This window comes from Anarhichas minor, unplaced genomic scaffold (assembly GCF_050575085.1).
Source record: "Anarhichas minor isolate MPS153535 unplaced genomic scaffold, ASM5057508v1 ptg000006l, whole genome shotgun sequence".
NCBI classification, from domain to species: Eukaryota; Metazoa; Chordata; class Actinopteri; order Perciformes; family Anarhichadidae; genus Anarhichas; species Anarhichas minor.
In genome coordinates, this window is record NW_027466452.1 from 4276214 (window position 1) to 4300734 (window position 24521).

The 24521-nt window shown below is 42.5% G+C and overlaps 1 protein-coding gene across 1 annotated transcript in view; it reads left to right on the forward strand.

Annotated features, from left to right (window-relative positions):
* Positions 1-24521, forward strand: part of astn1 (astrotactin 1) — a 405541-nt gene that overhangs the window by 88825 nt on the left and 292195 nt on the right. The window contains exons 6-8 of the mRNA XM_076079850.1: positions 12956-13105; positions 14678-14827; positions 18906-19073. Coding sequence (XP_075935965.1) covers positions 12956-13105; positions 14678-14827; positions 18906-19073 — 468 coding nt within the window. The remainder of the gene's footprint in view (positions 1-12955; positions 13106-14677; positions 14828-18905; positions 19074-24521) is intronic.

The window sequence follows — 24521 nt, forward strand, 5'->3', positions numbered from 1 at the left end:
CGCCACTACACCTCAAAGAAGAAGAAGGTTTCGCGTGCCTGTGGATGTTGTGCTTGTTATGAGCAGCAGCACTAAGTACCCGGATGTCGATGGAGGAAGTCATTAGCCTGCCTGCCGTTTGACAGATCTCGTTTTTTTTTTATTTTTATTTTTATAAATCATGGCCGAAGCTTCGCCAGAATGATGGAGGGGTTTGTTTCTAAGCGCGCACAGCTCGTCCGGTTGTAATAATACTATGAGTGAGGAGCGGAGGACCGAGGCTATCGTTACCTGCTGCCAGGACGGAGTCATCAGAGTCGTGTAAAAAAAGTATTTCAATCGGCTCAGGCACCGAAAGGAAGCACCGAAGCATTGTTTGCATTTGCATCATGAGGAATGTAAACAGCAGCAACAACAACAATTCTCTGGCCAGAAAAGACGGCTGACATCTTAACAATGGAATTTGACATCAGGGAAACATTGTCCACCAACTTTGACTGAGTTTGAGCACCAAGCATCGTGATGTAGACACAGAGTCCTCCTCCTCTCGTCCCACCGGAGTCTGCAGCTTGATCCGGATCGCCAGGATGGATCCAGGTCTCTGTGAAAATGTGGGCTCAGCAGTTCACCTGAGGTCTTATTTCATCCATATTATTTTTCTGCGACCAGACACCAGACAGCCAGGAGCATGCTGGGTAGTGGAGTAGCCTCAGGCAGGTCTGTCTGGTTGGTCGGCCGTGGGCGGTGGTCATCTCAAAGTCCGCTACACTTAACAACCCAATCCCATCGCTTCATTTACCGATGTTGATGAATGCATTCTGTCATATGCTATTTGGGTCCAGTAATAAAAGAACAACAAACTAAGAATTTTGCAAAAGTTATGGGAGCTACCAGCATGTACATGTGATGTAAAATGACACGCAAGAAGAAAGAATGGCGTTCTTATTGCACACTAAGTGACTTAGAAATTGTTGTGCCGTTCAGAGGCCAATTGGTGAGAAAGGAGATTGAGTAGTGAACGATAGGAATAGAGAGAAACTTTATCCCATTATGATAAACACGAGAAAAAGAAGGCAGCAACATTTTCAAAATGTCATTTCTGGACATTTTCAGTTGACCTCAGACCTCAATTCACTTCCTTCTACTTGGATGCACAGATGCTTTATTCTTAGCCCAATTAAAAACAAGTCTGTGGTGTTAGTCGCTGTGGAGGAATACACCTTATTATTAGCAACAAAAAAAAAGAAGCACCACAGAGTTCTTCTCCAAACTGTCAGGAAGGATTGTACTTGTTAAGCTGCAACACAGGAGCACAAACGAGGAGGTATTCAGCTGTGTGTTTCATCACAGACGCCCTCCAATGTATGTGTTCGAGCAACCATCCATTTTAATTACGTTGCATTCATGACTGGTGGAAACTCAACATGGCTCTTGGGACATTTTGGATTCTAGTTTTAGAGGAAGCACTTTTCTTCATTCTTTCTGTGTGACCTTCACTGTGTTACTGCCCACCTGCACCCACCATGGCTCAGCTATGAGAGTTCAAATCATAGAAAAAGAGAGAGGAGAAAAAAAACAACATTCATGCAAACCCTTTTATCAATAATGGAAGAGGAGAACAAAGAGCGAATACCCCAAAGGCCCACACAGAAATGCGTCACTTGGCACCGTTGGCAGCTCCAAACGTTGTTGGAATATTTAAAACTTCACTGCCCTGAAACCCTGAAACACAGTTTCAGAGAACTGCAAAACAACACAGCGATGTTTACCTTCTCAGCCAGTCTGTGAGGCTTTATACCAAAGGGATGAAACACTCGAAAGGTCCAAGGCCGTGTTCAGACACTAGTGCCACGTCCCGCAAAAAAAAAGTCAAAAACCTCCTCATCCATTTTAATGAGATGTCATCGTTGGCACAGCAAGGGTTCTAACAAAAAATGAAGTAGAGTCCTGTTGTAATGTCATCTGGCAACGTGCTACGTTGGCCAATCAAATATTTGCCAGCACACATTCCAAGGGATTACTTTGCAATGTGAATGACATAATTCTACTGTTTACCAAGCCATGACAACTTGTAAAATCCTGCCTGGTAGTACTAATGGAGAGAGAAAATGATTCAGTACAAGTTAGTTTGTGTATCTTTTCCTGCATAATAACTGGTCTCTTCAAGGCTTGAGTTCTACAATCGTTTTAAGGAGATCAAGCTGTTGTTCACACCCTGCAATGTATCCTCGAACAACTGTTCATATGGTATCTTATTAAATTCATGATGTATATATAATAAAAACATGATCCCAAGCAACTGAACAGACTCCAGTTCAGAGAACGCTCTCCTAGTTGCTCATTATTTTATGTCTACAGATGACTGCACTGCATATCTGAACATTGGCCTAAAGAACTTGACTCACTATCCTTATGTAGTATTGTTTTATTATATTATATTCAAGTATTGTAGTATTTTAATATTATATTATAGTATTATTGTATTGTAGTAGTATATTATTATAGTATGTGCAAAGTGATTTTATAGAATATGAAATATTTGTGACAAACAATATTGTCAGAAGTGGACTCATCAAATGTGTCTCAGGGTGTGCCGATGTACTGGAGGCTGTGTTTATTGTATTAATTCATTATTAACACAATAACAACCAGGTGGCTTCATAACATTATAACAGATATCGAAATCCACAATTTTGGAGAATATCACCAAAGGTTAAGTTCTAAATAACTGGCCCTTGACGTTGTCTACTCATAGATCGTAGCCTACATAGAAGTGAATGTGTTGGCATAGAGCTGATTAGATCCGGCCCCATTGACTGAATGAAATTCCAATAAGTCACCAGTATCATGAGTCAGTTTCTCATGTTTATGACAAACCACGTTTTCTGAAGAAAGCGAATGCACAAAAATCTGTTTGGGGACGTGTGACCAATCACAAGAGGCCCAGAGCCTCCATAGGTTTCCAGCCAAGGTTCTCTACCTTGCTGTGTCCTCTACATGCTCGGTTCCGTTCACCAGCTTGGTTCTATACACGCAGGTGCCGTTCTTTACCTCTCCCTACACTTAGGTTCTCGCTCACAGCTGCCCCGGGTGACTTATATCGTGCGAGTTAATATCATATGATTTGCTCGTGAGCATGTTATTTTAGCTGACCCACTGACAGATCTGCTCCACACTCAGAAACAAAGCAGAGAAGGTCTCCTCGTAATAATTCAGATACATTTTCCTTATTTCGACTAAAAGAATGCAGAATATGATACCAGAGAGCAAAAAAGAATCCCTGCACACTCATTATAATCGTTGTATCAGGTTTGTATTTGAAAGTACAAGGATTTGCCTCCTAATGCATTCAACTAACACACACACACACACACACACACACAGCACTTTTGAAATTTCAGAGCTTCCAGGTACACGGTGATATTCTCCAAAGCCCGCTGCATACAAACGAGACTGTCTAAGCAGGCAATTAGATCTGCTCCGTGCAGTTCTTAAGTCGCTGTTGTTGGTGTTTCTACTCAACAGTTTTCATCTCCGTCATAAAATATGCAGAGACGGAGCTACTGTGCTCCTCAGTGGACAACTTCTGTGCATGTGTGAGTAGGAGGAGGCAGGTCAGGTAGTGACTCTTTCTACTTTTTTGTGTTTTGCTGAAGATGCCCAAGAGCCTCTCTTCACTTCCATATGTCAGCACATTTAACGGACTCCAGTGTTACTTCTAAAGCAACCGAAAGTACAAGCTTGTCAAATGGGAGAAAGCACAATGTCAAGAGGGAGTGAATGGCCTCCCTCCAGGCCTGCAGGAGCCTGCAGCCTCCAGGCCTGCAGGAGCATTTCATGCTCATTATTGCTTAGCAGGTGTATAATCATGCCTAACTGGATGTGGACCTTGCAGTATAATGATCATCATGTTGTCTAAATGTGTGGATAAGGTTCATGTTAAATGTATTTGCACTTCAGCTTACATAACAAAGGGTGCTGTTAGGATTAGAACAAAGGATGAAGGAGCTTGCAGGCCGCAGGTACTCTTCTGCTGCGAGCTTCTTACTGCGCACGCGCATCAGAAGAATGAGCTAGACCCGGTCCAAAATTAAAACAATATTTAATGTACTACACAAAGTTCACTTACAAACTGAATTAACTATCAATAGTAATGTTCTCGAGAGCAGAGACCACATACACGCATCTCCTCACAGTCCGGCGCGGCCAGTTAGCTGAAAATGAGAGCTGCAGTGATCTGAGGTAAACTCCCTAAAACATTGTCTTTTGTGTCCCCTGAGAGTCGGAAAGTGTCCGATACTGTCATAAAACATGTGAATGACCCTCCGTGGCGATTATTGATTGGCTTCATTTGAATTCTGCCCCCTCCCATTATCGATCCCTTAGCAAAACATCTTGGCTCCTCGCAAAACATCTTGAACTCCTCCTCTCTGTCCTGCTGGTCAGCTTGGCATTTGACCGTCCCACTGGCCCCATCCTCCATCGATGAGGTCGCCTCCATTTGCTGCTGCATGTCTGACACCTCACTCAGAATCCCTATCTGACCCTCAAGACTATTCTTAGTGTTTTAATACCTACAGTGACTATACTTCTATGATTTAATACATTCAATGAGTTAATATACTGTAACATATAATATCCTCTATAAGTAAGAATATTGTAAACCTATAATACATTCCATATGGAAACATATTGTGACTAACATATTTATTATTGTAACACTTCTACTCACCACTAGGGGTGTTATTAAATCCTACTAATAATGCGTTTAATACTGAAATTCTCCACATTGCCTTAAAATGAAGCCCAGGATTTATTTTGCTAGGCGAGCTGGGTGTGATTTAAATATGTGGGTGATAATTCACCCCCACCGCAGGAAGAATTGCAGGCGCCATTACTCGAGGGTCCTCCTGTAGTTTAAGGATGGCTAGATGGAAACATGCCAACGGCAGCACATAGGGCCTGTGTGGGAACCAATAGAACGACAGAATGAATTCATGCCGCCAGAAGAGCGATGGCTTTGTCTCATTGGCTTTGTCCTGTGGAATATTTCATTCATGTCAGAATAGGGGGCGTAAGTGTAAGTTTTTAGGCCTTTATCACAACACACACTTTGAGCTGAAGTAACGCCAATGTCATTCATTCCATCTGGGATTGTTTGCTAGGAAGGAAGAAGTGAAAAAGCACACACATGATAGGGCTGCCTAAAGAAGAATCAGATGACAATGTTCAAGAGAGGGGGAAGATGAGCCGCCAAGCAACGAGACCACCATGTTGTTTCTCTTGGTGGTAAAGACAGTTGATGGTCACTTTATATGTTTGTGCATGAGGCACTGTACTGCCAACAAATGGACATTTTTACGGCACACATTTTGACCTTTCGTAGTGCAGGTGTGACTCATTGACCCTTCACTAAGCCCCGCCCCCCACTGCTACTCTGTTAAAGCTACCTTGGAGCACACACTCCCGAGATATATGTTATCAATTGTTGGCGGGGGGGAAGCCTAAGACGCTATTTCATAGAAAAGCAGTCAGAAGGGTCTGTTTAAAGGATAAATCCAAGAAGTCTGATTCAGCAGAGAAAACAGTTAAAAAATATACATTCTATTTATCTTTTTTATATTATTATATATTATCATTATGCCATAGGAAATACGCTTACTTCCGCTTCCTTTGTTCAATACTTCTTAATGTCAAAGTCAATGGTCTGATTAGAGAAGATGTTCCACTGACACAGTATGAGGAGGAGATGCAGGGCAATAGGTACCATCTGTTGGTCCTCACTCATCTCCTGGAGGCTGTCCTCTCTTCTCTTTGGAGGCTGTCTTCTTTTCTCTTTGGAGGCTGTCATCTCTTCTCTTTGGAGGCTGTCTTCTCTTCTCTTTGGAGGCTGTCCTCTCTTCTCTTTGGAGGCTGTCCTCTCTTCTCTTTGGAGGCTGTCTTCTTTTCTCTTTGGAGGCTGTCATCTCTTCTCTTTGGAGGCTGTCTTCTCTTCTCTTTGGAGGCTGTCCTCTCTTCTCTTTGGAGGCTGTCTTCTCTTCTCTTTGGAGGCTGTCCTCTCTTCTCTCTGGAGGCTGTCCTCTCTTCTCTCTGGAGGCTGTCCTCTCTTCTCTCTGGAGGCTGTCCTCTCTTCTCTTTGGAGGCTGTCCTCTCTTCTCTCTGGAGGCTGTCCTCTCTTCTCTCTGGAGGCTGTCCTCTCTTCTCTTTGGAGGCTGTCCTCTCTTCTCTCTGGAGGCTGTCCTCTCTTCTCTTTGGAGGCTGTCCTTTCCATTTTACCCTCTTTTGTATCTTGCACAAAACTTTTTTCTTGTATCAGATATATATTTATATTATATAATATTATCACAACTGCTGACATTCAGGTTTATCTTTCTCAAAAGGGCAAAAGCATTTTTCTGGGTTGATTATTTGCACAGTGTGCCAGCAGTAGCAGTTATTGCCATGACAACGATCACTCTGTCCTCAGCCTCTGAAGCTCAGACAATCGTCGTTTGTTCGCGAACTTACAACACCCACGCTTTGATTGTACCAATATTTAGCAAATATCTATGATGCAGCATTAGCATGTTACAATTATTATGAAGGACGACATCTGAGAATATGGAAATGTGTCCAAATATCTTTTATGATCTAGTGAGCTATATATATATATATATATATATATGGCTTCAGTCTCAAAGAATTGGGCTTAATACCTTCATATTAACATCGATGGTTATCACATCCAGTGCATTGTTCTCCTCTTTTACTTGTAAGAGTGCTCTGCTCGTTAGGAAACTCATTGGCTTGCTGAAAAACCTGGAAGTGAAGAAGAGTTTGATTTGAACTAGAGCCGTCCTCAACCAAAGAAATCCTTAGTCGACTAACATTCATACAATTTTGTCTACTAATCAATTGGTTGAGTCAATCGACAGATCTGTAAAACTAGTTCCTCCATAAAGGATCACACAAAAGCTCCACTTCAAATCTCGTGTCTACCAGAGATGTGCCCTCAGGTTTCTTGGAGAAAAGTCATTCAGCATGAAAAAAAACGTTTAAATTGACTAATCAGCCAAAGAAAACCAAATTACCTATTACCCGACGAATCGACACAGAGGGGGCCGCCCTAGTGAGATCAGAGCCCTAAAGCCCCGCCCCTGCTGCTGCACAGGGCGTTATTACTTGTTCATGCTTTGTTTATTAATATTGCACCAACCTCGACACTAGAGCGGGGCGGATAAACGGACACACAGAGAGAGATCCCACGCTTTATTGTGTGATTTGATTCAGTAGCACAAGTTGTGTTTTCTTCATCGTACATCCTGCTTCGTACACTCAGAAGTCAGCTCGTGGCTTCACACACATGATCCAAAGCTTTGTTTTCATCGTTGTCGTCCACGTTGCTGTGGCATTGAATCAGTGTGTTGACGAGTCCCCCCTCTGTCAGCATGGATTGTCATTCTAGTGTCGTTGCCCGCTCTCTCACTCCACACCAGCACCCTTCCATATTTATAGAGCTGTGGAGCACTGGACATAATATTTTATTTTTTTGCTTTATAAGAGGCACTTGTGCCTGCTGCGCATGCTGAGTCGCGGGCTAACATCATGCGGGGAATACTTAAGATGAGCCCCGTCTCCTTTTCACAGGAGTGAGCGAGCGCAGCACCTTTCGGCTCTGGTTTTAATCGTGAAGGCTGACGGATACCCGCTGTGTGAGATTTCGTCTTAATTCCTCAGGAGGCACTTTCATTCTCCTCTGTAAACCAGGGATTATATTTCAAGTGCCATTTCCGGTAGGAACGTTGAAGGCAGCCCTGCTAGAACTTAGCTACATGTACGCACCAAGCTGAATCCATGAGCCCTGTGGAAAGCATCTCATTTCACACTAATTGGACATTTTCTAACTATACGGCGGTAACCTTTCATGTGGTTGTCTTTTGTCTTTGGTACATTTCTTTAATTTCTTTTTGATTTATTGCTATAAATGTAATTTCAAATGCAGATCTCCGTGTTAGGTCAGCTTCCACTCAGCTCAGAAGCGGCGAGGTAGAGGTTCCTTTCAACACTTTTTAAGTTATTCCAGTGTTGTACTATTACAATGTAGCCAACGGACCTCTTATGTTCTCTCTTCTCTCTGACTCAAAGCTGTCCTTGCTCTGCTCTATTCAGGTGTGTTACAGCGCCACTCCAAAGCCTCATTTCCTAAAGTTGTGAGTTTGAGAGTTTTAATGAGATCCTGACCCCCTATAAATACAGGCTTTGGTTCGTCGAGGTATTTGCTCAGTATGAAAGTACAGAGCACACATAATAACCATGTCTGCAATCTGAAAGTGTTCTCACTTAAAGAAGCTGAAAATGACACAAAGCAACCAAAAAGCTCGTGCCAACAGAGACATGTCATATAATATCACGACACATAATGGCTTTAATGTTGGGGTGGATATGGACATGTCGGGGAAAGGTATCAACAGTCAGTGTTTTGGGATTCAAGGCTCTCTAGGTTTACTTTTCATTTGTGCTGAAAGTATGAATTGATTGTCAGAAAGTGGATCGACAGCAATCCTTTGACTTAAAGTGAGTTTATGCTCAAACAGATGTAGTTAGCACTGTGTTGTGTGACCATGCCAGGAATCAAAAGTGTTTGTAGTTGTTCCTAACGGCTACACTGCGAGACTATCCCCAAACGCTGGCGGTCGCTGTACCGAGAGGGACTCGGACTCGGTTGTACATGTTGAGTTCAAGAGCCTCTTAAACTGTGGGAGAGACCAGACTTTGACCCAGCCTTTCCAAAAAGTCAGCCGGTTTCAATTATAAACAAAAGCATTTAATACTACAGAAGCTAAAACAATTGCAAAGTGAAGTACATTATTTACAGTATCTATAGATATATATTCTACGCAGAAAAGCATTTACCCACGTCCCAGCCTGGGAGCAGACCAGCCACCACCTTGAAACAGGAGCAAGAGAGCGAATCTTTTCCCCGCACTTCCTCTTCACAGTTTGAAAACCCCTCCCATATTGTCCGTCTTAGTTCCTATTCGCTAAACCCAGCAGACTCCTCCTCGGCATCAGTCTGCCAGGACCCTGGATCGGGTGCTGTTCCTTCGGCGTCCACTGTAATTGCCTGTCTGAAAATCCCTGTCTGTCCCTTCGCTACTCTTAAACATACTATATAAAGATAAGGATTTGCAACTTTTGGCAAAAACTTCACAAGTTTTACAAGCATAGATGGCACTTCCCAAGTACTTGCTATCATATTATTCTCCACCTCTAAAAATACTACAAATTCTACCAAGAAACATTTCTAACTATAAATTCTAAAACACACCTATAATTATGAATCTTCTAATTATGAATTCTAAAACACTTCTAATTATGATTTCTTAATTATGAATCATTAAACACTCCTATTATAATTTCTTAAAGCACACTTCTAAACCTAAATTTCCTACATACACATGAGAAGTGACAGAAATAGGACTGGAAATAAGAAAATCCACCATCTGACAAGTAGTTCAGATAAGCACACTGGCAGCTTACGAGTCTACAGCCACGGTAGGATGTTTACATATAGTGACGATGCTAACATGCTGATGTTCAGCAGCTGCAATGTGACCATGGTCACCCCATTTGGTGACTCCTGATAAGGGGCGGGAATCAAATATCGTGACCAAATACCTCAATATCCATATTGCACCAATATTGTTGGGTTGACGATTGGTGCTTTCACAAAATCTTTTTGATAAATAATCATCAGTAATGTGCTTATAATCACAAGGCAAATAGAGCGGCTAGAACAGTCTGGTAGGTTTAGTAAGATGACATCACTTAACTGTAATACTGCCTTTAAAACCAGTAATAGGCAACATTTTGAATACAGAGTGACAGTCAGCACATATCTAACTGCCATGTTTCATTTCTGAATATCAATTTAATGGGGATGGCTTTGCTAGATGTGTTTTCCTGAAGAGTCACTAATGAACTTCCTTATTGGTGATGAAAATGGTCATTTCTGGTCTTGAACTTGACAGCGTTTTGTTGCTCCTTGTTAAGTTAACTTCATCCAGCTTTACAGCGTACGTCCTTGCCTTTAGTACAGAAGTATGCAAAAAAGAACAACATGCCGGCCTGAGAGATTGAAGCGGCCACAAAACAAGACAAGATCTAATGTGAGGAAAACACCATCAAAATAATTCACGAGGAAATTAATTAGTTTCCTCAAAAGGGGAATGTAACATAAGACACCTTTTTTAAGAACCTGATGTTTGTATGTGTCACATATTATCAAAATGTCCCTGCATGATGAATATTAAGCTATTGTGCCTCACTTTTAAAAAACTGTGCTCTGATCTCCTTAAAGGGCAAAACTGATCTGCTAGCATGACATATTAATATTATTTTCCACTTTCACTGAGTTCAATCTTTTTAGCAACTTCAGTCCTTTAGTGCAGGAAACCAGCAAAAACACATGTATGTGTGTGTGTGTGCCACAATAGGACAGACAAACATCTGATGTAATAGAACGCATGGTTCTACGCCGTGATGGCCGTCAGATCAAAAGGTTTTAATGGGTGTCAATGGGGAATTTTTTATTTTAGATTTATTATATGAGCTCTGGTTAAACCTACACAATTAAAAAAATGTAAATAAAAAATCACATCTTTGCAAAAATGTACGTCATATACATCAAAACAGCCAAGTGTAAAACTAAAAAGCCAAACTTTTAGTTGGCTAGTGATGCGCAGGGGTCAACTAAAGTTCTTAGTTCTTATTGAAGAAGTAGCTCTGTCTGCCCCCGATCACTGCGTGGAGATCATTGTACTGCAGCTTGTTAACAGCACACTGAACAATGTTCCAGAGGACTTTGTTCCCTGCCAGTAAACATTTCCGGGGGAAGGGGGGGGGGATTATGCAGTGAATATTGCTTTGTTATTAAATCAGTTGTGTGAAATGCTGCTGAAACAATGGTGTCATCAAAAAAAAAAATCTGCCTCCCCACTTGTGAAGTGAAGCAACGGCAACATCTGCGCCGTCAGATAGTCACGGCTCCCAATAATATTTACACTACGCATTCATTTCTTCTCAAAGCAACGACGTGAGGAGCTGATGAGGCTGCTGTCATGACAAAGTCCTGCTCAGTCTGCCACATTGTCGTTGCTGCCAGCAGTGTTTTCATTCCCACGTTTCTCTTCTTTTTTTTCGGAGGGATCTTCTCCACTTTAATCAAACGCCGCGTCTTCATCTGGGATTCTTAAAGCTCTTGTCGCTGAGCAACGTCAGCACGAGTTTTTGTTTCAGTTCACACACGCGTCCCGCTGAGGCAGCAGATCTTTGCTGCTTTGATGGATTTTCCCCCTCACTTTGTGATTCTCAATCCGCTAAACACTTGTAAGACAAGCCTCAATACATGCCCTCTAAATATAGCCAATGCCTCTGCTAGAACACACTGGGCTGAAATGCAGTACAGACAAGTTGTATTGTAAGAGCAGTGTATGTACCTCGTCCTTAAGATCATATCGTAGCTTCAACTGACGGATCTATTCAAGCTCTATTCACTCGCCTCCTACATTTACTATCTCACCCAAGTGCAAAATGGACAATGATTAACTGCTTTGAGTGGGATTATCATCCCAAACAAAGCTTCTCTTACATTTATTCCGCTTCATTTTCCCCCCAGTTGAGTAGAATTGTTCATGAAGGCTTGTGTTTTAGCATTTCTTTTTTTAAACTTGTGATACGTCAAAATAAAATGTAATCCACGAGACAAAATACGTTTACCTTGAAATGCTATTCACCATGTAGAACGGTGAATGTCGAGCGGTACGTTCACAAGCCCTCATCCTTTCTAGACTAATAGATTAAGGAAATATTCTTGCACATTAAAAAACACTTTCACACTCAGCAGAAACAAAATAAAACTCAACAAAACCCTAATTCCAACAATCACCAACTCCGGTTTGGTTGATGTTAACCCTTACTTCACAGTTAGCCGTATACATCTGCTGGCTCTCTGTGCTGTCATTACACGCTGTCGCTCTCTCTCCTTCATCGGAGGCGAACCACTAAATTACCAAAAGTAAATCCCTAAAATCGTCCCAAATAAACAAAACCAGAAGAACAATCTGCCATTTACCGGCAGCCAATATATTGGTCCACTCAGGGTGGCAGTGACCCTGTATTCAAAACAGAGCTGTCAATATGCCACATACTTTGTCACAATATTAGTTTTGATGTACAACCAGCCGGTGGCTCCCACTTATCAGATGTGAGAATTTTGTAGTTTTCACTATTCCCTGACATTTGATAGACTAAAGGATTATTCAATTAAAACATAATAGCTGAGTTACTGTTAAATCTATAATGACACCTCTGTCAATATACAGTACTGTATATTTTTGTCCATATATATTGCAAATGTAAAAGACTAAAGCGTTACATGTATTAAAAAGAATCCAAAGATATCAGTTGTCGTCCACTGTGGATATTTACAACAGTGAAACTATGAAGGTTCACTCTACAAGGCAAATGTTTCTGTGTTGTAATAAACTGCCCAACCTGAGGTACGATTCACTCAAACTGCTCCCAGCAGCAAACCGTCCACTTATGCAGCACAGACCAAAGTCAAGGAGCTGCATTGTGTTCACTCCTGATGGACGTCTGGTCACAGTTCCTCTCATGGTTTAATTCAAGGATCGATGACATCGTCTTCTGGCTGGTTCAGTAAATGAAGTTGCTCAAACTAAAGTGAAACCAAGAAAAAGCTGTTTTCAAGCTTTTCTTTTATCTATGATACGGTTATTTTCTGCATGGCTTCCATCTCCATTAACCTACATTTCAATTATTGATTGAAGGACATTTTTATGATCTGTTCCAACCGCTGACTCCTTTCTCCGACAACACCGCCCCACCACTGGTCCAGACCTTTTACTTTTCCCTCTCATTGTAGGTGTATCTTTTATTTCATTTCTTCTTCTTCTTTAATGTGTGAATCCAACAGCGGGTTCAACGTTCTTGAACCCAGACGGGGACTCTGGAACGGAGGCAGACAGCGAGCCTCAGCTGGCCTTTTACACCGACCCAAACCGCAGCCGCCGCCGGAGTCGAGGTATGAGAAATGGTAACGCCAACAGCGCGTGGGGCTCAGGGGGTAAGGAGGACTCGCACACAGACAGTTTATCCCGCCGTCTGATGGTATTACCGTCGCCATGACGCATGACAAGTAACCTTTGCAGTGCATATAGCAGATGGATGGCTCCGTGGTGTTGTGTGTGCTCGTGATTGTGCCCCCTTTTCAAAAGCACATGGAGTTTGTGTCCACGGTGTGCTGTGTATGTACATAGCTGTGTGTGTTTGGAGCATGCAATGCTGATCTCAATCTTGTTGACTGGAATCAAACAAGTCCACGAGATCAGACGTCGATCTAACGCCTTATTTTTGAAATAATATTCCACGCAAATATTGTTTCTAAGGAGGAGCCTGTGCAAATGTGTCAGAGAGATGTGGTGCAGCATGCCTTGTCCGTCAGCATGCCGCGTCCTCGCAGCTTCCACGTACAGTAACGGGGTGTGGGAGGAAATAAATGAAATAAAAGAGACAATGCCCTCAGAATAATAGCTGCTGTCAGACGGCGTTACAAGCCTCCACAACGCCTCGGGGCCACTCGCTCCCCCCGTCGTGTGCTCAGGTGCCACAAACACGGCGATGCCTCCAGAAGTGTAGCCAACACCTTTAATGAGAGCGAGGCTTAAGAATAGAATAGAGCTGCAGCGCTGCCACTACCATGTTGTTTACATCCAGAGGAAAAAGATTCATGAAGCGTTTCATCAAGTCGGAGGTTTGATGACAATATCGAAATGTTCAACTTCTTTATGTAAAATGGAGATACTTTTGAATGTTATGATAATTCAATTAAATAAAAAAAAAGATAAAATGATGCCCCACATTCATATCTTTATAATTCTGGGTGAGTCACTTGAATAAACTAACTTTACACATAATACGATAGGTCAGCATTCTACTTTGGCTTTTGTTTAAAGGATCGCCGTCGGCAGCAAAACACTGCCAGAGTAATTTAAAAAGTGACAACGTAATCTAGAGTTATTCTACCGGTGAGGAAATAACCCTTTTTTTAAACAGAGTGTGAGTGGCTTTATTCAAGGTCACTGTGACTTGTGTGTGTATGTGTGTGTGTGTGTGTGTGTGCATGTATGCATGCATGCCCCTGTGGATCACGTTTAACACATTCTGTGTTGCACTCTGGAGTAACAGAGATAAGGGAGGCGTTCTCTACTCGGGCAGAGAGGGAGAGTAGAAGGAAGGTTGCAAAACAACCTCTGAACCACTTTTATTGAGGCCCGTGTCTCTTCTCTTTTGTATTTTATCCCTCACATCCCAGCTTGGATGTTAAAACCCTTCAATGGTAAACCTTATTTCTGTGCCACTGAGCTATGCCCGGTCTAAAGCTCCCATAGGCCTTGAGGTTTCTTCATCCTAAAGGTCCTTTTCATGGTGGCTAAGCCCATTCCTTCTGGCTTGTTTGTAAAAACGACTCCCAGCGTAAGCGGTGTGCGTTTGTGTTTGGTGCTGCTGTGTGCATGTGTGTCTGGAGGGGCATGTGTGGGGGGGTAAAAAAAGAAACTGCTTCACACATCTCCATCGTTTCTTGTTCCCACCTCTCCCCCCCCGCTCCCCTCCCTGTGCATTTGTCTCCCCCCGGCAGCAGGTTCCCCTCGGAGCCCCATCAATAAGACCACCCTGACTTTGATCAGCGTCATCAGCTGCGTGATCGGCCTCGTCTACTCCTCACACATGTCCTGCAGCCTCTCGGTGCGGGTCATCCTACATGTGCCGGAGCACCTCATCGCTGACGGTAAGACTGTGTGGTTGAAGCCTTTACTCTCACACACGCACACACACGCACATGCTCTTGTGGCTGCTCAAAGGGGGGCTGAGCTGGCATTTTTCCCGCCGGATTCCGGCTCGTTATTTCTCTCAAACGGGAACGCCCGGGTTTTTTGCGGTCGAGCTGAGACAAAGGTAAATTCCAGGTCGAACTCCCACCCCCCCACCCCCACACCCCGGTTTCCCATGTGAGACCACACGACAGATGTGCCCTCAAAGCATCACAGCACATTGAGGCCAGGTCACAGTGACCACCTGCCGCAAACCCCTCCCTCACTCTTCCCCTCGCGCCCACTGATTCGTCGAACCACCTCGATAATGAATTTCCATGTAACACCTGCGGATGAAGGGAGAAAATAAGCACTGCAGGGGGGTCCAAGCACCGGCTCAGTGGGTTTTTTCAGCTGTCAGGGGAGTGAGATGGGAGTGCAGACATGTTATAGACTGCGACTGGGACTCACTCATCTATCATCCAGAGGTCTGATTTGATTCGAAGCGCTGCTGCTGCTTTCCCGGCGGTACGAGCCGGCCTGCCAGGGAGATATTAAGATTCCAGGGAGGCGTCCAGGAGGAGAACTTTGAAAGCAGAGATGAAAGATGGCGAATTTGCCCGTTGAATTACAAAACTGGGATTGATTTAGAATGTTTCCATGAATGTCTCCACAATCTCATCAGACTTGATTTCGATGCCACGGCGAATCAGATGAGAATCTGGATTCCGCCACCGGGGGAAAGAAGCTATTAATGCCACAGCTGTGCATGTCTGCCCCGGAATACTGTGAAGAAAAGCAGAGAAAACGTGCAGCGACACCTTTCTCCTTGCCTTTCAAGGAGAAAGTAATCATCTGTTCATGCAGGATAACAACATCTACTGCTATTCAAGATATTCTGTGACAAAGGACAGGACAAACTTCTCTATATGACGAACCTGGAGTCTCAAATATAAATGTGGGCAAGGTTTATCATCTCAGATTGTATTTTGTGGAAAACAGGTTTCCCATTGTCATCTGTGTCTTGTCTGATACGTGTCCAAATGACATGAAGCCATCACTGGCCATCCTACCGGAACATAATAATACCAGTCACTCAGCTGCTCATGAAATTTGAGGGATGTTGAAAATATCACAGAAAACAATGCCTTCAGGACGGTACGGAGGGACAAACAACCAAGAGTCTACAGCGTGTTGAGCGGTTTTCACTTAAAACCACAAATGTAATCCTCATAGTGGTAGTAGAGGAACATTCAGGGGATCAACAGAGTCGTTATGATTCATCCTCTGGGAACCATGAATGTCTTTATAATATCTCATGGCATGGTGTTTCATTCTGCGTGGCTACCTTGTGATTGACAGGTCTCTACCACGGTGGAGTCCAGTCTGGGAGCTTTCCGTGTTTTGACCCTTTCACAGTGTGTGTTTTCACTTCATGAAAGTCGATCATGATATCTTGGTTGCCTAAAATTGTCTCATTCAGCGTTCAGCTGCACTTAGCTCCACCCTCTCCGAACCAATGGATGATGTTATGGTGACTTTGTCCACTTTGAGTCTTTGAGTTTGTTTTGACATCAGTGGAAGAGAAGTTTATTGGTCAGACTCTTCTGATGTTCTTTCTCACTCGATAAGTCACTAAGAAGGAAACCCACCATCTGGTGAATTTGTATTTTAAAACACTCTTCCTGTAAACACATGTTATGAGCCGCTGAGTGACTGAAATGTCAAGGTTCCGTGGGACGGCCATCTTGGACTGTAGTCCGTTAACGTAAAGTCAGAAGAATATTCCTGCAAAACATTTCTGTTTGACGTAAGAATCCATTTCATAATGCAAAAAATACAAAAATTGCACATCCAGCATTCAGACATAGAGTACTGTCGGACATAAAATGTGCCATAAAAAAAGAAGCATTGCTGATTGGTGTATAAAGTTTGAAAGATTTAACGAGCAGCTTTATGACTCACCGCAATTACACAAACAAGATGTGTCCGGCCATTTGCAGTGTGTGCTCTATTTTATAAGTGCTCGTCAAAGGGGACGGCACTAACTGGGGCGCACAGAGCCGGCCAGCAAGTCATTTAACATGCCCGGTGCATCCGCTGTCTGCAAACGCACGGGGCTGATCTAATCTACAGACTGACACCCGCAGGTGTGCGCTGGACTCGTGGCTGTGTTCTTTGCTTCGGCTGGTTGTATTTTCAACTTATTGCATGTTTTTAAATACAACATGAATTAGGAGATATTCCACATATTAATACGGTCCTGCCTGGCCCACTTCAGTAAAGTACTGAAGCTGCAAAGCCTTTGATGACTCAGTGTATTCAAAGTAACAATTTGACTTTTATATTGGTAATAATTGAAGATAAATCTGACTAATGCAGTCCTTGTCTCGTTTCTATGGTGGCCTTGAGAGTCAAAACTCAACATTTCCAAAATCCCAATGACGTTCAGCAAAACCAGAAAATGTAACATTTCAGAATGTCAATATGTCCTTATGTTTTCTGTTTTGCTTTTGTGTTTTTGATTGAGATGTCATTATATTTTGTGAAAATGTTGTGTTCTTTGAAATGCTGTTTTGTTTTGTGAAATACATGTTTGTCCTCCACAATGAAGCCCAACTGATCAAATGCCCAGAATTTAAATATTTACGAAGCAGCTTATGAGCATTCTCAAGATGCTAAGTCAGTTTCCATACTCACCTTCCACTTCTAAACATGTGCAGATACATCACTTTTTATTTTTTATTAAGTCATTACAACTTAAATTGAATGGACTCTTAATTGTTTGCAGACGTAGACGATGTGTTGCCCTGACACTGGAGTTCAACACTAATGCCATCACGTTGCTTTATTCATGTCACAAGTGCTAATAACACGCGTGTGAAGATCAGGGGGAGGAACTGCTCATAAGTGTTAGTTGTTAATAGTTGGTGTTTCTTTAAGGTGAAACTGACGAGCAGCCTGAAAAGTTTCTGAGTTTGAGGAGAGATTTTTTCTGACAGACGCTCAACATGAGCCGAGTTACCTCCCGGCTACAGTCACCAGGACGTGTGGCCGAGTCAGTCGGTGCCATCACCCTAAATCACAACTGAATTTGTATGAACAGTGTATGTAAAGTCATGAAAAGGAGGGAAGTCCATAACACGATCTCCCACTGCACCATTATGACGGCAGGGTCGAACAAAGGTGCATAAAGTAAGCTGTGCAAACGGCACTAACATGCCAGTTATTTGAATCCAATTTGAATCCAAACACCGCGGGGAAAGTGAACCAATGTTTTCTTCACCGTTGCCTTCCTCCTCTTGGAGCACATGTGTGACTGCAGGGCAACAGAGCGGCAGCCTGTTGTTACTGATGAATCACCAACATTACAGGTGTTGTTTCATCACATTGTCCAACACACTTTCAGTGTTTGTTGCCCTGGCTGGATCTCAGCTCCTGCTTTAATGATACTAACTAATAATGGTTATTATCTTTCAAATATCACAGTAGCAACTGAGAAGCTTGTTTGAGGCTTTTATTTGATTTACTGCAAACTATTTCATTTTGAGGGATTTTGTTTTTCCTCACCTCTAAAGCTGTGTTCACACCAAACGCAAAGTGACATTTTGCCTTGTATTGCTGATTTTTGTCATCCATTTGTGATTAAACAACATCAGGGTCTCAGCGCTGATGGACTTTTATGACACAATTTCTCGCCCTGGTTTAAATATTTCAACGCTCTTATAGGCGGATGGAGTGATTCCCTATTTGCATCATTCGTGTCACTTCTTTCCTTCAACTTTGGATGAAATCACGCTGTAGGAAAACTTGTCTTTGTGTTTGGTGTGAACACACCATAACGTATCTATTTCTTGCATTTCAGTTTGGAGCTGCTTTCTTAAACTAAAGATATTTGACCTGCATTGAAGTCCAAAACGTGTCTTAGTGCTGTTTTTATTTTCATATTTGAACTCGTGGGATATTTTCTCATATCGTCCTGCTCTTCCATCCTCCCTCCCCCTGCTCTTTGCTCATCCACCCTCCACGTCCTTCTGCTTCCTCCGTCCTCCTCAGGATCCAGGTTCATTTTGCTGCAGGGGAGCCAGCTGGAAGCCTCAGACTGGCTGAACCCGGCACAGATCTTGTTGTACTACCAGCAGAATGCCAGCGGGCCCTGGGTCGGCGAGCTGTGCGGACGACGCCTCCTGGACCCCTGTGAGCACCAGTGTGACCTGGAGACAGGTGAGCCGAGGACACGACATAAATCAGCTCCGTCTCCTACCGGGATTGTTACCATGGTAACCTTATTGATTTTTAATTCAATAAACACGGTCTCTGCTCTCTGGCTTGACCCGCTTCCGTCGTCAAATCCACGGAGAACACAGTGAAGTTACAGTCGGTGAATCGTTGGCTCACTCCTTTATGCTTGCAAGTTAACCAGTAAACATGCAGTAGACTTGACATCTCAACCTATTTATTATGGTGCTTCAGGGTGAACTTTATCCTACAACAGTTATTTAAACTCTGTTTGACCTCTTTAAATCATATCTAATATTCATGGGGAATAAAAAAACTAACTTAGAAGAAGCCAAATTGATGCTAAACAAGAATCAGGTTATTTGATCATCAACAAAATGTAACATTCTGTTGAACCGTAGTCAGCCCAACTTACAAACCCTGTAATTCTTCAATTGGCTGTCAGACAAACAGCACTGGCCAGTAACACGAGTGGTGGTAACGCCAAGAAGGTGTTGCACTGATAAAGGCTCCATGACCCGATCTCATCGCCTTGTGCACCTGCGATGAAATCAAGTGTCTTCTCGTTTTCTGTCGGCATTCAGGCATTCTTCCCTTGGCGTCACACAGCTGGCACTACTTCTTATAAAGCCCGGGTTCGAGAGCGCAAACATTGGTTGATCTAAATCTGTGAAAAAAAGAAAGAAAGCCAAATGTTATTTGCAGCGACAACTGAGCACGAAGCAAAGAGCCTGATGGCATCAAGAAGAAAAAGTCAAAGAGAAAGATGTCATAGTCGTCCATAGAACATGCAGTAACTTTGAAATGCAGAGCTTTCTAATTAATAATGACTCAATGACACATTAAGTTTGTTACGTCAACCGTATCAAACACAAGGTCATGGGTTCTCTTCCACCGAGTTTCATGAAAACCAGGCCAGTAGTTCCTCCATCATTACAACATGACTTCCATTCGGTTTTTTAGAACTTCAACCGCGTTTCCATAGCGATCTAAAGACTTAGGAATCTTAAGTTAGTCCGCTGACAAACACAAAGCAGCATGCCATGGGGCGAGGCCTGATGGTGGCTGCAGTTCAGTGTTTCTGAATCACATCTTGGGTTTGTTACTGCTGCACGTTGGACGCAGGGAACGAAATGCAGAGGAGAGCGTCTACCTGCACACTAAATCATCTGCTGAGAGTTTGTTGGTAATTTATTTGTGCTTCAGAATGTAACCGCTGTGAAACAGAGGAAATAACTAATACGTATTCAGAAAATAACTTGTACAGCACCGCTGCACCTTCTCTTTTATTACAATGAGCAAGAAAGTGAAGACAAAGCCTGACTGTACTTTGAATTATGTTAAAGGAAGAGAAATGCTCTCCCCTCGTCCTCAATGGTCCTGAATCGATATTTTGTTGGTTTATCAATGAAGCGCCGCACGAGTTGAAGACGATTATCCGTGCAAACCCCACCCTGAAGGTTCTTGTACTACAGACCATGGCCTTTATAGGTGTCAAATGTCCCTTAATCTTAATTTAGACCCTGGTCCCCGCTGTCAAAATGCAGGAGGACTTCCAAAGGTTCTCAGTCCCTGTGGTCCACAGCAATGGCTGTGAACTCCCATGAACACCAAACATCTGACAAACTAGACTGCACCAATTTTCACTGAGATCATTTCATTTTTCGACAAAAACAGACATTTTTTTGTGTATCATTAACAGATGGACACATAAGGGCTTTAGAGGAACTTTTGTCTGACATATTACCAGAACCAAAGCTGACATGTATGCAACAATGGCTTGTGTCAAGCTATTTAATGTCAAGCATCAAAACATGACACCCTCACTTCTGCTGGTACGTCTTTGCTGTCAGGTGCATTTGTATTGTGGAGTGTTGTGTACGAGCCAAAATACTTGATGTCAATGGATTCTGTTTTCATACAGAGAGAGATAGGGGATATTCTTTACATAAAAGGCAGGTACATCTTATAGTATAGAATGGAAAATTGATGAGGCTCTTACTAATATGAAGTCAATACATTTGTGGTTGACAACAGGCAGAGAGAAGAGAGGTAGCGGGGGTAGACGGTCTTCATCTTTGGGCTGGTTTTGTTGATTTTGAGTTAGTGTTCAAATGTTGGAAGCAGAAATACGTTTCTAAAACATTACGCTTCTACGTCAAAACCTGCAGAGCTAGCATTAGCAGAGTATGTTAGAATGTCATTAACTAGAGTTAGCACTTCTATGCTGCGCTAGCTACTGAAGGTCTACTGAATGTCTGCACTTTTTAATTCCTTAATATCATTGTCTTCTGTCTGGATCTCCAGGTGATGTGGTGGTTCACTTTCACACACTGATCTGTAGCTTTAGCTTCTATCTTTAGCTTTTTAACTGTTTTCTCTGCTGAATCAGTTTGACATCATGGATTTATCCTTCAAACGCATGTTGAACAACATGTTGTAGACCCTAAAGGTCTGCTTCTCTCTGAAATCGCATTTTTATTTTTTCCAAAAATGTGATCATATCTATTCAGGGAGTGCAGTTAGTGACAGTGTGGGCTCCATGGAGCTCTGACAGCTTGATGGAGTAGCAGCAGGCTTCACCAAGGGTCAACTGGAAAAAAACAAATCCCTTTTGATGTCCCAATATTTCTTTTATCCATCAGGGTCATGCGGTTTTGAATTTTAGAACTCAATGGAAAAAAGGGAAGCTCCGCCTTCCTGCATGTGCAACTTAGTGGACAAGCAGCTGTGATATAATAACATTTTTGATGCACATTTGTGTTGCTTATTAACTAATTGTTAAAGACTTGTAATCTCGCTGTGGTTCGAGACAGTCTTGAGTCTCAGTGCAGCAGAAGGCCTCTAGAACTCGCGGCGCTTATCACTCGGCTTTAATTGTTTACAGGTGTGACCATGACTACGCTCCACGGCACTGCAGGGCCGGAAAATAGGAAAATAGATTGTCTGGAGCACTTGACCTGACTTTCCCCCGGGGGAGTTGTCTACGGAGCTGATCAATTAGTTTTCATGTCTCCACTGTCAACTTCATTTGTACTCCGGGGGACAACAGGAAAGACAAACCCTCTAGTTTAAACTGGATGCATTTTTCTGAGCAAAATTTAGAAAGGAAAAATCGTAGAAGATTAATTAATTATGGCAGATAAACTGTCATGCGTTTGTCTCGAGCTACTGGAGCGGGAACAAATCTGGAGGTTTCACAAAGGTCAAGGAGTAATTTGCCAAAATGAGATTTCATTCTCGGCGCTCCTTCATCTAGTGTGTAATCGTGGCCCAATTGTTTTTGCCTGGATAGATGAAATCAAATTAGAATCTATCAGATTGTGTACTCGAGGAGCAACAGTCCAGTTTTATTTCACATGTCGGAGCAGAAAGAACACAATGAGGTCTCAGCAACAGTGACAGAAAAAAACATGGATTCTTGACACTTAATTAACAGAAAAGCAAACATTAAAAAACCACAGAAGAAAATGAAATAGCACGTCTAATAGGCCTGACTTGGTAATTATGGCAGCAGCACAACCACAGTCATGGCATCCAATATAGTTAAATTACAGTTCAACTCATAAAAGTCTCCATTATTATGATGGAAACATCTGGTGGATTAACACAGCAAAATAAATTGTAATTATGTATTTTACTGCGACAAATTCAAATATATTGTAGAATATCCTGAAGCTGGGCTCCCTCCAGTGTTTTCTCTGTCTCCCAGCACCACCGCTGTCCCAGCTCTGTCTGCTCAGTAGATGGAGTTTGGAGAACCAGCACTGACAATGTGATGTATTTAAGACATCTAAAATCAATATCAGTTTAAGTGTATGCTATATTTCTAATGTTTTACCATACCTGCTTTACCATACCGTCAGACAACTCTTTCTGATGGGGGAATCTCATCTATGCTCTCTTCAAAGCCACGAGACTCCTTTCTACCTCTCAGAACACAGGAGTCGCCTCCATCAGTTATAGTTTGTGTTATTGTGTGACTTTGGTTAGTTCAGTTCCACCAAAGACACACAATAACACAAACATACTAATAAATTAATAAATAACACTTTTTCAAGTTTTCAACACTTTAAGCCTAAAAGTTAAAGACCAGCAACTCCTGTGCTCTGTGAGGTAAAATGAAGAGAGCACAGATCCCGGCGTCAGTTCCTCGTCAGTGAGGGCTGTCTGACAGCGCGATACATATTCTAAATATAGAGTACACATGATGTCTGAAATACGTGCACAGCAGTACATTGCTTTGCTCCCGTCTGTTTCTCTGGCGTGTCGACTTTCATCTACTGTAGTCAACACACTGAAGATGGATGGGTACCTCATACAACCCCACTGCAAGTAGTCCGACCCCCCCTTTAAAGAGAAACTTTAGAGAGAGACCAGAATGTGTGGTAGAGGAGCCTCCACTGGATGAGCGATGGGTTGGAGGGATGGATGTACTGTAAGCTTGATGGCGTGCCTGAAATGACTGATGGACGTTGAGGGAAAGCAACATGTCAATAACTTTTGATCGATGCTGCATTACGTACATTTTTTCTTTGCGACCTTAAAAAAGGGAAACTTGAAAAAGCGCAGAGTGAGAAGTAAATCCATCTCAGGACGATGTTGTTGTACTTCTGCATTTCATATTTACTGAACTCTGATGCCACGTGACTCACAACGGCTTACGATTCATATCTGGTGACAAAATCACTGGCACAGGCTGTCGGCTGAATACCTGAACCAGAGACTGATGTTAAATGCAGCGGGGCTTTGAGAGCAGTGGCTTGACCTGCAACCTCTGGCTGATAGACGCTGCGTGCTGGGAGAATTCAACTCTGATCCTTTAGTAAATCATTAATCATCCAGTCGTTATTAGAGAATGTGTGACTTATGAAAGAAAAAACAACACCAAAATCCCAAACTATGTGGAATATTTTATGAGCTTTTATGTGCAGAAAATACATTCATTGGTTTTTACAGAGAAAATAATTTTATTGTGACTTTGCCATTTAAATCAACCGCAGTTTTTACGATGCATTTCCACAAAGCAACATAAAATCGTACCAAAATGTTGAAAAAGCCTGTACGTTGTGCTAAAATTCCTGAGACCATAAACTCATGTTCACAATGTTTACTGAGGTAATAAATCAAGAGAGAAGTAAAGTCATTCTCTCATAGACTTCTATTCAACCAGAGGAGTCGCCCCCTGATGGTCAGTAGAGAGAATGCAGCTTTAACACATGAAGCTTTGGCTTCACTTTTCAGAACTGGAGGCATGATAGTTCCACAAAAGACAAGACAAAACATCAGGATCGCCCCTTGGTGGCTGGCTGTGAGTTTAGAAAGCACTTTATTTCATATGCGGCTATATGATGTCATTTAAATTATTGATCAGTTATCTGTTGATCACCTTCATTCATTTGTGTGAAGCCAAAATCTTGTTTGCGATTAATA